Source organism: Chiloscyllium plagiosum, unplaced genomic scaffold (assembly GCF_037043375.1).
Source record: "Chiloscyllium plagiosum isolate Xiang-an unplaced genomic scaffold, Cpla_swu_hap1 HiC_scaffold_1, whole genome shotgun sequence".
Classification (NCBI taxonomy): Eukaryota; Metazoa; Chordata; class Chondrichthyes; order Orectolobiformes; family Hemiscylliidae; genus Chiloscyllium; species Chiloscyllium plagiosum.
Window position 1 is genome coordinate 124,353,837 of NW_028270139.1, and position 16,921 is coordinate 124,370,757.

Below are 16,921 nucleotides of genomic sequence, written 5' to 3' on the forward strand. Positions count from 1 at the left end.
CCAGTTGTTAGATTTGGAAGTAGGTGAGCATTTGGTGATAGTGACAACAATTCAGTTATGTTTATTTTAGTGATGGAAAGGGATAGGGATATGCCTCTCTCCCAATTATTGTCTTGCACTGCTTGGTTTTTATTGTTCCTTATGAGAGAGCAGGGCACGAGTGAAAGAAGTGGCAGGGCAAAGGAGGTGCCAGTACAACAGTTGGAGTATTGCAAGCAAGAGGGGTGAGGGGCAGTAAGTGAACACTGGAATTGTGCACATAAAATGCAAATGCTTCTTAGACATCCAGCTTTGTACTGGTCAGGTCAGGTCAGACCCCCTCAAGAAGGCAACTCAGACCCTAACTTTTCTTGTTTTAAGCAGATGTAAAATGGATATTCAAGGACTGATGTAGCTGACCCAACTACTCAGTTTTAAACAGAGCAGAATTTATTTACAGACTACTGAATGCAACACGAACAAAAGGGAACTGAATTTAGATAACTTAACCCATCTGAAAACCCAATCGACTCTCTCACAACTTAATTATGCTGTTCCAAATACTTACAACATCCCCATGAACACCCCCTTGGCAAAATCTGTAAAATCAGACACCGGTTCTTGTAGGAGAAATCTCAGAGTCAGCCAGAAAACCTTTGGTGAATCCGGGAAGTTTCTCCCTAGCTAAAACTTGACCATTAGCCTCAAACAGATTGCTTGCTAAAATCAAACCAAACCTGAACTGGTAGAACTGGCCACTCCCCCTCATTGTGCAAGTGTTTTAAAAGAAAGACTTAAAAGCCTTCTCAAGTAGATATTTCCAGACAGTTCGGAACCTCTGCTATTTACAAACCCTTTTGAAAAAAATCTCAGGACAGCATAGCCCTGTTAAAGGAACAACATTGTCACAATGTTATGCCTATGCACATGCACATGCCTGTGGGTAGTTTGGAAGGCGATTGCAGTTCCAGGTGCACATTGCTGATGTTAGTGTGCAGCCTTCTACTTTGGTCTGTCATCCCCAAACTTGTTCAATTTCTTCATCCAATGTAAATAATTGTGGCCCATGACTGATCTCTGTGGTACTAGCTGGAGGTTGCCATCCTGAAAATGCCTTCCTTTGCCAACTTTGTTCTGTTATTTAGCCAATCCTCTGTCCATGCTAATAAACTACCTCCAATGGATTATCCTAAGTAGCCTAATGTGTGGTATGTTATTATATAACTGAACATTCAAATATATTGCATACATTGCTTCCCCATTATCTATTTTGCTTATTACATCCTCAAATACATGATTTGGCAGGTATGATTTTCTCTTCATGAAGTCACATTGACTCTGTTTGATCTTATTATTTCTAAATGCTCTGCTGTTACATTCTGTAAAGCAGACAGTTTGTAAGCTGACTGGCCTGTAGTTATTTGTTTTTCTTTGTTTCCCCTTTTCAAAAACTATTCTAAAAATGTGTCATGCAGCCAGCGCTTTACAGTGATTGGAACTTTGAGTTATGTGACAATCCTGTTCTGTTTCCAGTTACATTACATGGAAATAATGATCAACTTGTTTGCCATTTTATTTTTCAGCACCGCACAAGTTTTATATTGGTTTTCGATATGTTCATCCTCTAACAGAAGAAGCGGTGGAAGAGATGGAGAGAGATGGAATTGAGCGAGCAGTAGCTTTTACACAATATCCTCAATACAGCTGTTCTACCACAGGTATTGCCGTGTTAGATGTCTAAAGTGAATAATGCTGTTCACTAAAAGTTGAAAGTTTAAAACTATTTTCTAAGTATGAGGCTACCTTCAAGATTTATTCTTTATTAAAGGAATTCTTTCCACCTTATCCCACTTCTTCTATTCCATAAGGGCAGGACGCAAATGTTTGAGCTACACATATAACTGCAGACTGTCAGTGGCTGATATACTTGATGTTAAACATTCCCTTGCTGAAGGGGTACAAAGCACTTGTACACCACCAGTCCAGTTTAATTTTAATTCACATGCCTGCATTCGAAATACCCTGTGTAAAGATAACTTACCTAGTAAAATCCATTTTGTTTTTGCCAAAATATTCTGTATAGACTAGAGTTGAGTTTATAAATGCAGGCAATATGCTCCATATTCAGTCGAACATTTAGTTTGTTTTATTTTGTGCAAGTTCAAACTTCTTGTTCAGTTTTAGCATTATGAATACTTGACTTTCGAACCACTGAAGGTAGAGTTGCCATAGTCCCAGAGGACCATAGGTCTGGCCTGTCACAAGAGAGAGAGAGAGATGACTGATGCTGAGTTTAACTGGAGGGTCACCAAGCCTCAGGCAGGAAGAGAGGTTGAGAACAAAGAACAAAAAAAAAGCACAACAGCAAGAGAAGGAGAACCCTTTGTGATAAATTCAGCTGGTCCGGGAATTGAACCCACAATGTTGGCAATCCAGGTGTTCTGTTAATTGAATTAATTGATCCCCACCAATCCCCTTTTGACGTATTGTCTTTGTTATCAACCACAGCCCTTAAATTTATATGAATACTCAAATTTGCCTTAAAACAGTACTTGAAAGCTTAGTAATAATCTGTACGCCAGTTGCACATTGTTCAGTAGAATCCTGTTTTAACTGAAAACTTCTTGTTGCTCTAATTCTGTCTGGGCTGTAGAATGTGTTAAGCCTATGACTCCCTGGTCTTGTGGGAGTCTAGCTAGAGCAGGAAATCTGAGTGCCTTCACATTTGAATGTTGACATCCATGCCTTTCCACACCTGGGAGATGTTCATACTGTTTTCAAGCACATGAAATAGGAGGAGTAATAGTAGACCATAGGGCCGATGTAATCTCTCTTGTCTCAACTTTTCTGCACAAGTATAACTAAGATCTACTCAATATTAAATTCCGGTTTATTTGCAATGAAATTTGTACCCATGTGCAGATTTTCTGAATTTCTTGCATAAGGTATAGAAGTGTCACTAAATTTTTAAAATAACTGGACTAGTTGTACAAGTACTGACTATAACAGCAAGTCTGAGGAGTGTGTGTATCATGTTCTTGATGCACTGTAGTAACTCTTCAAGGTTCCCCTGATTTCACAACTTTCCAAACTTGTGACCACTACCACCAAGAGGGACAAATGTAGCAGATTTATGAGACCCACTATCACTTGCTAATTCTTTTCCTAATCACTAACTAACCCCATCACCCTATGGCTGAACACATTAACTCACCCTCCCACTCTGCCAAGGACATGCAGGTCCTGGGCCTCCTCCATTGCCAAACCCTAACCACCTGGCGTCTGAAGGAAGAACGTCTCCTCTTCTGCGCTGGGACCCTCCAACCACACTGGATCAATGTGGATTTCACCAGTTTCCCCATTCCTCATGTTATCCCAGTCCTAACCTTCAAACTTGGCGCCACCCTCTTGAATGGTCCTATCTGTCCATCTTCCTTCCCACCTATCTGTCCACCCTCCTCTCCAACCTATCACTTTCACCCTCACCTTCATCTTCCCATCGCATTCCCAGCTGTCTTCCCCCAGCCCCACCCCTCCCATTTATCTCTCAGCCCCCTTGGCCTACAAGCTTCAATTCCTGATGGAGGACTTGTATCCGAAATGTCGATTCTCCTGCTCCTCAAATGCTGCCTGACTGGCTGTAGTTTTCCAGCACCACACTTTTTGACTCTGATCTGCAGTCCTACCTTTCTCCACATAACCGTCACTGTCAAAGTTACAGTCTTGAACTCCCTCCCCAACAGCACAATGAATGTACCTTACTCCAAGCACTGCAGCGGTTCAACACCCACAACCATATTTCTGTGTGACCGGTATGACTCCAACCATCAGAGTTTTCCCCGATTCCCATTGATTCCAGTTTTGCTTGGGCTCCTTAATTGGGCACTCAGTCAAATGGAACGTGATATCAAGGAGGATATTGCTTTCATCTCACCTCTGGAATTCATTTCTTTTGTCCATGTTTGAACCAAGACTATAATAAGGTCAGGAACTCTATAGCCCCAGCAGAAGGCAAAGTGTGAGGCAGGTGCTTCTTATTAGCATTTGGGTTTAATGAAGCCTTTTGGAAATTGGGAAACTATACAATTCTATACTTTCCTTAACAGTTATGTCTCCAGTCTTCTGACTTATAAAATGAATGCTTTGAGTCCTTCCATCATAATTTAATCTCTTACTTTGTATTTTCCCAAGTTTTCTCTGTTTGTGTGACTTATACCAAGCACCTATACTCTTTGCTGTCTTAAAAGTGTAAAACATATATTCCACCTTAGTGCAACATTTCATTCACTGTTTGAATGGAAAATGGTGAGATTCCCAGAATTGATTGACTAGTGTGAGGTAAGAGTTTATTTGATTGGTTTTCTTTCATAGGAAGTAGTTTAAACGCAATTTATCGGTACTATAATGGGAGGAGAGCAGCACCAAAGATGAAATGGAGTACGATTGACAGGTGGCCAACACATCCTTTATTAATTCAGGTAATGGCTGTGGATCCATTTGTTGTTTTTTCTCTTACTTTGGAATACTCAGTATCAAATGCAGTTCCTAGACGTGCTTTTCTCTGTAGCTGACTACTAGAACACACTTGCCAGGGACTAAGAAATTGGCAAAATTTAAACTTTTGGTTGTGGGTTTTAATTTTACTCTGTATTTTAAAGTAAAGCATGGCTTTGAGTCCTGTCAAGTGCTTCTTACAAGTGCTGTATATCAGCAGTGTGATTTATTGTGAGGAAACTAAAAGTGTGCCATATAGTCTCTTGGCCCTTTATCTACTGGTAATTCCTTCAGAAGCTTAGCAGTTTAGTTGTGCTTTTCAAATGATACACCTTAATTTGTCTTGGGTGTTAAAGGTGCTGACGATACAATCTGTCACTGATGAACTGTCTACTATTCAAACTTAATTACTTTTTTAGGGTTACTTGACTTTGCAAATAAAACGCTTTTGATCATCTAAGAACTGACAGTTAATTCAGAATAAGTATCAGTTGTTTTTTTAAGTGCACCAACACTCATTCTATATTAATAATTGTTTGGTTAACGGATTTTATTTACCTTGCAGTGCTTTGCAGACCATATACGGCAGGAACTTGATCGATTTCCATCTAAGAAAAGAGATGATGTAGTCATTTTGTTCTCTGCTCATTCTCTGCCGATGTCTGTAAGTGCCTTTTGAGCAAACTTGTGTTTGAAAGAATCAGTTTAACTAGAAATACACCCTAGTGGATTCTAGCTTTTTGCATACTTTGCTAAGTTTTATATGCTTCTGGTCCAGTTTTGAATTTGTATTTGACTTCATTTTTTCAGCTGATCTATCCAAAATATTCTGTCTTGTCTTGGTTGTGCTCATTAACTATTTTATCACAGGTTTTTTTAAAAAAAATTTTGTAAGTTAGGGGAGCAACTGAGATTAAAGACATAACAAGCAAGCAATGGCCTAGTGGTATTAGCTGAGTTTCTGTAATCGTAGTCTTGTGAAAATGTTCTGGGAACTCAGTTTGAATTCTGCCAGAACAGATGTTGGAACTTGAATCCAAAGTTAGACAAAGGAGAGTCAGCGGATGTGATATATTTGAATTTACACAAGTCTTTTGAAAGGTGCTACACAGGAGGCTGTTAAATTAGATAAGATCCCATGATGTTAGGGGAAAGGTTCTTACATGAATAGAAGATTGGCTGACTTGGAAAAGGCAGAGTGTCAGGTTAAACTGACGGCATTGTTGCTAAGTTTTGCAGATGATGCAAAGATAGGAAGAGGGACAGTTAATGTTGAGGAGGCAGGAAAGCTACAAAAGGTCTTGAGCAGGCTAGGAGAGTGGGCAAAGAAGTGGCAGATGGAATACAGTGGGAATGTGTGAGGTTATGTACTTTGATAGGAAGAACCGAGATGTAGATTATTTTCTGAATGTTGGGGAAGGCTTAAGTCTGAAGCATAAGGGGATCTGGGAGTTCTAGTTCACGGTTCCCTTAAGGCTAACATACAGGTTCATTTGGCAGTTGGTAGGCAAGTGCAATGTCAGCATTAATTTCAAGAGTACTAGGAAACAGGAACAGGGATGCACAGCTAAGGCTGTATAAGATTCTGGTCAGATTGCATTTGGAATATTATGAGCAATTTTGGGCACTGTAATCTATGGAAAGATGTGCTGGCCTTGGAAAGGGTGCAGAGTAGGTTTACACGAATGATTTCAAGGATGAGGGCTTATTGGGAGGAGTGGTTGAGGATTCTGGATCTGTACTTGGAGTTCAGAAGAATGATGTGAGATTAAACTTTACAAAATACTGAAAAACCTGGATGGAATGGACATGGCGAAGCTCATTCCATTAATGGTAGAGACTTGGACCTAAAGGCACAGCCTCAGAGTGAAGGAATGGCACTTTAGAACTGAGGTCAGAAGGAATTTCTTCAGCCAGAGACTGGTTAATCTGTGGAGCTCATTACCACAGAAGGCTTTAGAGGCCAGGTCATTGAATATGTTTAAAATAGAGAAAGTTCTTGATTAGTTAGGAGATCAAAGTTAGAGGAAAAAAGTAGGAGTATGGGGTTAATAATCATACCTGCCATGATTGAATAGTGGCAAAGACTCAATGAACCAAATAGCCTAACTTTAATCTTATGGTTAGTGAAAAGTATATGGAATTATGAACCTGAAACTATTATTAATTGTTGGAAAAATCCATCTGACTCACTGATGTCCTTCAGAGAACAAAGTCTGCTATACTCACTTTATCTGGTCCACATATGTTCTGAATTAGCAGCAGGACAGACCCAGCAGAGGTAGTAGCATCATGGTATACAGGGAGTTGCCCTGGGAGTCCTCAATGTTGACTCCAGACCCAAGGAAGTCTCATAGCTTCAAGCTAAACATGAGCAAGGAAGCCTGCTGATCATCAAGTACAGCCCTTACTCGGCTGATGAATCAGTAGTTTAGATTAGAGTGGTGCTGGAAAAGCACACCCGGTCAGGCAGCATCTGAGGAGTGGAAAATCGGCATTTCAGGCAAAAGCCCTTCATTGGGATGAATCAGTACTCCTCCATGTTGAACAACACTTGGAGGAAACACTGAGGGTGGCACAGTACAAAATGTACTCTCGGTGCGGGTTTTCATTGTCCACCACCAAGTGATTCGGCAACCGTGCTAATGATCAAGTTGATTGGATCTTAGAAGACAGCTGCCAGATTGGGTCTGTGGCAGGTGGTGAGGGAACCAAGAGAGAAAAACATACTTGTCTTCTGTCCTTACCAGTCCGCCGGCTGCAAATGCATCTGTCCATGACAATAACTGTAAGCACTGTTACAGAACAGAACCACTGTTCTGTGGAGATTAAGTCCTGCTTTCACCTTAAGAATACCGTCCAACATATTATGTGGCACTGTTACCATGCTAAATGGGATAGATTTGTGAACAGGTCTAGCAACTCAACACTGGGCATCCATGAGACGCAGTGAGCCATTAACAGCAGCGGAATTGTACTGCAGCACAATCTGCAACCTCTTTGCCCAGCTTCTCTCCCACCCAACCATTACCATCAAGCCAAGGGGTCAACTCTGGTTCAATGGAGGTTGCAGGATGCCATGCCTGGAGCAGCATCAGGAATACCAAAAAATGAAGGGTCAGCCTGATAAAGTACCAAACTGGATTGCTTGCATGCCAGATGACAAATGTTAGACACAGCTAAACAATTCCATAACTGACGGATCAGCTGTAACCTCTGCAGTCCTCCCACATCAAGTGAATGGTAGTAGACATTAAACAACTCTGAAGGAGCAGGCTGCACAAAAATCCCAGTGACAGAAGAGGCCAACATGTAAGTGCAAAAGATAAGGCTGAAGCATTGCAGAAATCTTGAGCCAGATGTTCCGAGTAAATGATCCACCTGGGCCTCCTGCTGTGCTCCTCCAGCAACACAGATGCTATTCTTTAGCCTATAAGATTCACTCCACATGACATAAAGAAACGGTTGGAGGCACTGGATGCTGCAAAGGCTATGGACCCTGACAACATTTCTGCAAAAGTATTGAAGGCTTGTGCCCCCAGCCAAGCTCTTCCAATACAGTTACAACACTGTTATCTGCCCAACAATGTGGAAAATTGCTTAGGTGTGTTCTGTAGGCACAAAGCAAGACAAATTCAACCTGGCCAGTTATCACCCCATCAGTTATTTATTTATTCATTCATGGGAACAGTGCAATCAAGCAGCGCCTGCTCAGGGACGCCCAGTTGAGGTTCTGCCAGGGTCACTCAGCTCTTTAACCTCATTATAGCTTTAGTTCAAACATGGACCAAAGAGCTGAATTCCAGAGGTGAGGTGAAAGTGATTACCCTTGACTTCAAAGCTGCATTCAGCCAAGTGCGGCATTGAGAAGCCCAAGCAAAACTGGGACCAATGGGTATTGCAGATGAACTCTCTGCTGGTTGATGTCATACCTGGCAAATAGGAAGATGGTTGTGATTGTTGGAGGTCAGTCATCTGAGCTCCTTGACAACTCTACAGGAGCTCCACAGGGTGGTGCCCTAGGCGCAACCATGTTCAGCTGCTTCATCAATGACCTTTCCTCTATCATAAGGTCCGAGGTGGGGCTATTTGTGCCGTCATTGGCAATGTTCAGCGTTAATCGCAATTCTTCAGATACTGAAGCAGTGCATGTTCAAATGCAACAATATATGGGCAATATCCAGGCTCAGGCTGGCAAGTGACAAGTAATATTTGGTCACCACGAACGCCAGGCAATTACCACTTCCAATAAGAGGTGGTAACAAGCAGGTTAGACCAAGGAGAGCCAATAGATGTTATCTATCTGGACTTCCTGAAGGCCTTTGATAAGGTGTCACACAGGAGGCTGCTGCGTAAGATAAGGACCTATGGTGAGAGAGGCCAGGTACTAGCATGGATAGAAGATTGGCTGTCTGGCAGGAGGCAGAGAGTGGGGATAAAAAGGTCCTTCTCGGGATGGAAACTGGTGACTGGTGGTGTTCCACAAGGGTTGGTGTTGGAACACAACTTTTCACTTTATACTTTCATGATCTGGATGAAGAACTGCAGGCATTCTGGTTCAGTGTGCAGATGCAAAGATAGGTGATGGAGCAGGTAGTATTGAGGTGGCAGAAAGATTTAGACAGGTTAGGAGATTGGGCACAAGTGGCAGATGAAATATTACTTGGGAAAGTATTAGAATTCGAATCCCTATAGTGTGGAAACAGGCCCTTCGGCCTAACAAGTCCATACTGACTCTCCGAAGAGCAACCCACCCAGACCCATTCCCCTAACATATATTTACCCCGACTAATAACCTACACTATGAGCAATTTAGCACGGCCAATTCGCCTATCCTGCACATCTTTTGGATTGTGGGAGGGAACCGGAGTGCCCAGAGGAAACACACGCAGGCACAGGGAGAATGTGCAAACTCCACGCAGAAATTGCCTGAGGCTGGAATCAAACCCAGTCCCTGGCATGTGAGGCAGCAGTGTTAACCACTGAACCACTGTGCCGCCCTTAAGTGTGTGAGCATACACTTTGGTCAGAAGAATGGAGGCATGGGCTACTTTCTAAGTGGGGCAAAAATTCCGAAATTGGAAGTTCAAAGGGATTCAGGAGTCCGAGTCTAGTTTTCTCTTAAGATAAACTTGCAGGTTGAGTCACTAGTTAGGAGGGCAAATACAATGTTGTCATTCATCTCCAGGACTAGAATATAAAAGCAGGGATGTATTTCTGAGGCTTTATAAGGCTCTGGTCAGACCACATTTTGAGTATTTGTGCAATTTTGGGTCCCACGCCTTAGCAAACATCTGTTGGACCTGGACCAGGTCCAGAGGAAGTTCATGAGAATGATCCCAGGAATGAAAGGCTTAACATATGAGGAACATTTGAGACTCTGGGACTATACTCAGTGGAGATTAGAAAGATGAGGGGCTTCTGATTGAAACTTTCAGAACACTGAATGGCCTCGGTAAAGTGGAGATTGGGATGATGTTTCCATTCGCAGGAGAGACAAGGACCCGAGGGCACAGCCAGAGTGTGGTGAATCTTTGGAGTTCATTGCCGCAGAAGGCTGTAGAGGCCAGATCATTTGGACATCTCTATGGACATCTCTATGACTCTATATTTAAAACAGAGGTAGGTAAGTTTTTGATTGCCAAGGGGATCAAAGGTTATGATGAGAAAGCGGACAATGGGCTTGAAAAACCTATCAGCTATGATTAAATGGCAGAGCAGACTCGATGGGCCGAATATCCTAATTTCTGCTGTTATATCTTATGGCCTAAGAGACCATATAGCCATTAGCCCTTGACTTTTTAAAGTTTTTACCATCACTGAATCCCCCACAATTGACCTGAACTGAACTCTCCATATAAACACAAGACCTGGTCAGATGCTAGGAATAGTGTGGCAGGTAACTCATCACCGAACTCCCCAAAGCCATTTCAAGGCACAAGTCAGGAGTTGAATGGAATACTCCCCTCTTGGCTGGATGATTGCAACCCCAACAAAACTCAAGAAGCTTTTCACCATCCAGGACAAAGCAGTCCACTTGATTGGCACCACATTCACAAGGATTCATTTCATCTAGCACTGAATTTCGGTAGCAGCAGCGTGTAATATCTACAAGATGCATTGCAGAAGTTCACCAAAGATCCTCAGACAGCACCTTCCAAACTCTCAACTATTTCCATCTAGAAGGGCAAGGGCAGCAGATATGTGGGAAGTCCACCACCTGCAAGTTCCCCTCCAAGTCACTCGCCATCCTGACTTGGAAAAATATCGCCGTTTCTTTACTGTCACTGGAATTCCCTCCTGAATGGCATTGTGGTTCAACCTACAGATCATGGACTGCAGAAGTTCAAGAAAACAACTCACCACCTCCTTCTCAAGGACACTTTAGGATGGGTAATAATTGCTGGCCAGCTAACAGCCCCCAAGTCCTAAGAGGGAATTTAAAAAGAAATTGTTTCTGAAACCATTTCAAATTCATCCAGGTTGACAAAAAGGCCCCTCTTTCCTTCCAAAGCAGTTTTCAAGGTGTTGGCAAAACATTTGGCTTCCTGAACAAAAGTTATTTTCACTTTCATGACAAAGCATGTTTGGTCACCATTTTAAATCCTAGCTATTTCAAATTCTATCTGGAATTGATATGAAAATTTCTGCCTGGAGAAGTAATTATGTATGGTGTTTGTACTGTAACTTTGAGGATGGGCACTGTAACCAGCTTGGTCTGGAATCAAATGTTGATTTTCTTTTTGGATAATTGAGTTAGCAATAGAGGAAATACTTTTGGCCTTTAAATCCCACAATGCCAATACCATGGTTTCTTGTGCAGTTCACTTCAGCCTACATTAGTTGCCATGCACGCAGTGTATGAAAATTGTTTCTGTGCTGTATTTGCAAAGTAAATAAACCTTATGGGAGGGAAAAGAAGTGCTCAGAGTAGAATCTGGCTACAGATATGTTCACTGTATTTTGATAGGTGTTGGAATAAGCAACTTATATGATAAACCACTGGAACGTAGAGAATGGGAACTTTGTGAGGTACTTTGTCATAAGTTGACATATTGTTTCATTGTATTTACAGAGTATAAGTTGTTAATTGGGAATATATTTAAATAATTGAATGTACACATTACTGCCAAAGCCAGCATTTATTGTCCATTGCGTATTTTTGAATAACTAACTATATGGAATCCATTATGCTACTATTATTTGTTAGCACTGTCTGTATTTCAGGTGGTGAATCGTGGTGACCCCTATCCACAGGAGGTGGGAGCAACCGTTCAGCGAGTCATGGAAATGCTAAATTTCAGTAACCCATACAGGCTGGTGTGGCAGTCTAAGGTAACATACATTACTCCATACCATTATTTATTTATTTACTTGCGGAAGATTACACCTGGAATATTAAACCAATTCCACTGTCCAACAGTGTGACTAAATTATACCTTGATTCTATTTACTTGCCTTTACTTCATACCCCTTAATATACTTGTTTTGTGTTGTTAGTTTTGTATCGATCTTTGAATACTTGCATGCAGATCGAAAAACCATTCTGTCAGTTTACTGTGGCTACTTTTTGCCCTCCCAATGTAACTTGCTGTTCTTGGGCTCAGGCTGAGTAAGACAGGGAGATTTAAAAATTTTGAGTGAACAAATCTTGTGAAATATCATTGGAGCAACTAGCTCATTGCAGGTATTGCATCAGTAGATCTTGGTAGGGTCCAACTGAATGGTTAACATTTTACTGAAAATCTAATTCATTCTGGAAAAGTTTCGGGTCTACCGATAGGGAGACTTTGATACTATACCACAAAATAAGGTTTCATGTATTTATTCCACTTTACTGTGTACTTTTGTGACCCATCCGTTTCAGACTGTTTTAAAATGATGTTGAATAAATTTTAGTCAACGGGGTTACATTTGAACTGGGTAGAACTGATAGAGAATTGATAAACTGAAGAAATTATGTAATGGGAAATTGTTACACATTGTGATGTGGTATTTCATTTTAAAGTGACATGACATGAAATACTGTCATCAAGTGACACCTGCAGGTGATTGACAGTCACTACAGCTATTGAAGCTCATTTGGTTCATGTCCTCCTGCACCTAATAACATCATAATGGTTGACATAAGTATAGAAAAATCAGGTGTAAATAACCTGAACCGTTGTGCATTAGCTCTTCTTAATAGTGTACTTCTGTTAATGATGTAATTTATATTTCTTTTAATACAGGTTGGTCCTATGCCCTGGCTTGGACCTTCTACAGATGACACCATCAAAGGGTTGTGTGAGAGAGGCAACAAAAACTTATTATTGGTTCCTATTGCTTTCACCAGTGATCACATTGAAACACTGCATGAACTTGATATAGAATATGCGCAAATCTTAGCCAATGAGGTGAGTTGTCAGGTTGTTTGTGATGCATGGTCATCTTGGCAATCTCCCTATATTGGTTAAGGAAGTGAGAGATTTATTTTTCTTATGCAAGGGCTTACCATGATATACTTAATCATCGTTTTATCTTGGTAGATGGAACTTCCAGTGGGAAAAAAGTGGGCTCTCAAATCCAAGTTAAAATGCAGTCATGATTAATTGCTTTCATTAATAATATGTTTTTGCAGGATTCTTAGTTCCTTGCACACAAGGTGCAAATTATGATTTTTGCATTATGAAGATGTGCAGGAATTGAATGTAAAAGTAGAAACATCTTATGCAGCTGTACAGGTGGTCGTGTGAAACCACATCTGAAATATTGTCTACATATATTGTCTCCTGATTATGAAAAAAAACATAGAATTGCTTTTAGACGTAGTTCACAAAGGTTCACTTAATTCATTCCTGGGTTGCAGGGCTTATGAAGGAATGATAAATGGGTCCTACCTGGTTGAAGTGCATTTTTCAAGTTAGCTACTTGGATACAGAACTGTCTCAAAAGTAGAGGACAGAGGGTGGAGGAGGAGGGGTTGCTTTTCAAACTGGAGGCCTGTGACCAGCAGTGTGCCACAAGGATTGGTGCTGAGTCCACTGCTTTTTGTCATTTATATAACAGATTTGGATGTGAACATAGATATGGTTAGTAGATTTGGCACTGAAATTGGAGGTGTAATGGACAGTAAAGAAGGTTACCTTAGAGTACAATGGGATCTTAATCAGGTTGGCCAGTGGGCTGGGGAGTGACAGATGGAGTTTAATTTAGATAAATGTGAGGTGCTGCATTTTGGAAAGGTATATCAGGGCTGGTTGAATATACTTAATGGTAAGGTCCCAGGATGTTGTCTGGTATGTTCAGGCTTCTGTACCTTCTCCCCGATGGTGGAGGTTGTAGAAAAGCATCGCCAGGGTGGGATGGATCATTGAGAATGTTGGCTGCCTTTCCTTGACAGCGGGCCTGGTAGATGGATTCTACAAATGGGAGGTTGGCCTTTATGATTGTCTGGGCCAAGTTCACCACTCTCTGTAGGAAAGTTTGGATTACCTGGAAGTTTCTGCTTTTTGGTCTCAATCCTAACTATTCAAAATCTTCCAGTAGACCCTGCTTTCCACTTGTCAGTGTCGTAAGTGCCTACATGGATGATGACAACTACTTCCCACCTCTCCTCCAAGTTTTTCTCAAGCTCTCAGGAGATGTCCTTAACTCTGGCACCATGCAGGCAGTGCTGCCTTTGTGACTCTCAATCACTGCTGCAGAAAACAGTTTGCTTGCCCCTAATGACCCCATCTAGAACTATTTCTATGTTCCAGTTTCCTCCCCACCTGCATCTCTGACCTTGTGATTGCTAAAGATGGTTAGATCTAGGACACCAACCTGAGGAACTCCTGCGGTTATATCCCTTAATTAAAAGGATTGACCTCCAACAACCACAAAATATCTTGCTATCTACAGGGGAAAACTCCAACCAGCAGGGTTTTCCCGATTCCCTTTAACTCCAGTTTTGCCAGTGCTCCTTTGATGCCAATTGAAGGCTTGATGTAAAGGGCTGTCACTCTCAGCCGTTAATGTTTAGATTGAGGCTACTTGGGAGCTGAGTGGGCCTGGCAGAACTTTATCCGACCATCAGAGAGCAGTGTTATGTAGTGGCATTTACAATAGTGGCATAGCATTGTCAATTATATCATCTATCATTTTTACTGAAGCTCAAGAGTATACTGACAAGATGGTAATTGGTCTGGTTGGATTTGTCCTTATTTTTTCATGTATCAAACACTACCTGGATAATTTTCCACATTGTCTGGTAGATGCCAGTGTTATGACTGTGTATTAGAACAGCTTGACGAGAGGCGCAAGCCTCCAGTACTAATGCCCGAATGCAGTTGAGGCGCTCAGTCTTTGCAGTGCCCAGTACCTTCAACCATTTCTCTATCATATCATGATTTGTATTAGTTGAAGGCTGGCAATTTTAGGATTGGGGATATATGCTAATTAGCTGGAGGTTTCCTTGCCTATGTTTGACACACAGTTGGCACTGAATTCCATCTGTGTTCAGCCATTGTTACCACATTGCCAGTCGCTTGGAATGGAGTAAGGGTGATCCATAGGAATAATTTGTCTTCTGTTCCCTTTTGCTTTCTCTCTTTTTGAACAATTGACTAGTCCTTGCTCAATGTGATTTTGATTGAGCAAGTGAGATCCCAAGTGTCATTTGTGCTGTTTGAGCTGAAGGATGTGAAGAATGAACATTTACCGGTATTAAATTCTAGTCTTGTCAGTCTCATAAGGCAATCTCCTGCAGTTCAGTGTTGATTCTTTTTATTGTGTCCATCAATATAAGGTAACTCCACCTCAAAGACATGTCTTTTTACACTGATGAATTTTTTTCTACCTCACATATCGGCCTTCATTTAACCCTATGAGTGAGATTGTCATTGAATATTCTGTTAGGGATGCTTTTATTGTGTGATCTTTTCGAATGAACAAATCCATTTAATGTGAAAATCTCAAAACTGTGGAAAGAAGATTTTCACTTTCAGTGTGAATTAGATTTGACCCTGGTGGTGCTCTCGGTGATTGGTCACATGGGTTGCTGTGCAGCATGTAAAATTGGAAATGAATGTCTTGGAGAAATGTGTTTCTAAATAACTTCTTTTGTTTTCTTTCCTTGGTACCTGTTTCAGTGTGGTGTTGAAAACATTAGGCGAGCAGAGTCACTAAATGGAAACCAGCTGTTTATAAAGGTGATGTAGTTTTATTATGTTTAATTTTGTAGAGCAGTTAACCCCCGTGATTATTTTTGTGGCAGTGTACTTTGCAGATTACAAGTCTATTGCCAGTTTAACATAGAAAAATAAAGGCCTTTTTAATTCAATAATGGCGCATGGTCATTGATGCAAAAAGATCAATGAAAGATGAAAGTACACTGAAAGGACAAACTAGCAAGTAATATAAAAATAGACACTAAGAGCTTCAAATCTTGAACCAGAGAGCATAAGCTCAGAATGAGGAGGAGTTTTTTCTGCAGATAGTGAATCTATGGAATTCATAACAGCAGAGGTCTTTAGATGCTGCGTCGCTAAATATATTCAAGGTGTGACAGAACTTTAATCAGTAAGAAGATAAAGGGAGTTGAGGATGGAGTGGCTCAATGGCTCAAATGCCTACTTCTGATCCTACATGTTATACTCCCCTGTTCAGCTTTGTAAGTGACAGCTGTTGACTTCATTATGAGTGACTTGCTCATATAATATCCAATGAGGTGACTGAGCTTAGTTAAGTTCAGTGTTCTTTAGAACAGTTTTTGACACTCCTACCAAAACACAATGGCTGCTTTTTAGAAGTACTTAATTGTTTGTTTGTACAGTGTTCTGAGATATGAGTTTGTGGAAATGTAAACTAAATTCAAGCAGTTCCTCCCTTTAAATCAGATCACAAGAAACATTTCCTGTTTCATTAGTTGACGAATATTGGTCATAGACTGAGGTAATGAAATCAGTTAAAACTTCTCTGCAGCACTACCTATGATTAACTTAGTCAGCAATAAGCAGCATCAGGCCAGAGTACCTTCTGGGTTGATATGGCTGTGTCGCAGTGACATATTTTTGCATAAAGGCTTGAATGCAGTTAGTTTAAAAACAATTTACTGTTTTTCAACTCCCCCAAAGCAGAGATCACAAATTAAAATTTCATGACCTTTTGTGAAATTGAATAGGTTGGATATTTCTGAGGGGAGTACCGAAAAAATTACCATAAAAGCTGCCAGATTGCATTAAAATCCCAATTGATTGGTTAATACCCATCAGTCAGGGAGCCAACACTATTACAGTAAAAGCAGTTCTTGTCTGACCAGGTGGTCTATTAAACCCCCTTACCGAAATTCAATAGTAAAGAATAAAACTGTGTGTGTTCTATGATTCCGACATCGTATGAAAACCAAGATTCTGGCAGTTACTTCAGTGGATCCTCATGTCCTCCTCAGTCCTTTGTGTTCTGGTGGACTTGTAGGAATGATTGTCCT

General features: G+C 41.0%; 1 protein-coding gene across 1 annotated transcript in view; it reads left to right on the plus strand.

Moving 5' to 3' along the window:
* The window catches only part of fech (ferrochelatase), a 58,660-nt gene that overhangs the window by 35,140 nt on the left and 6,599 nt on the right, over window positions 1-16,921 (plus strand). The window contains exons 5-10 of the mRNA XM_043676176.2: window positions 1,563-1,697; window positions 4,351-4,457; window positions 5,039-5,137; window positions 11,701-11,808; window positions 12,705-12,869; window positions 15,585-15,644. Coding sequence (XP_043532111.1) covers window positions 1,563-1,697; window positions 4,351-4,457; window positions 5,039-5,137; window positions 11,701-11,808; window positions 12,705-12,869; window positions 15,585-15,644 — 674 coding nt within the window. The remainder of the gene's footprint in view (window positions 1-1,562; window positions 1,698-4,350; window positions 4,458-5,038; window positions 5,138-11,700; window positions 11,809-12,704; window positions 12,870-15,584; window positions 15,645-16,921) is intronic.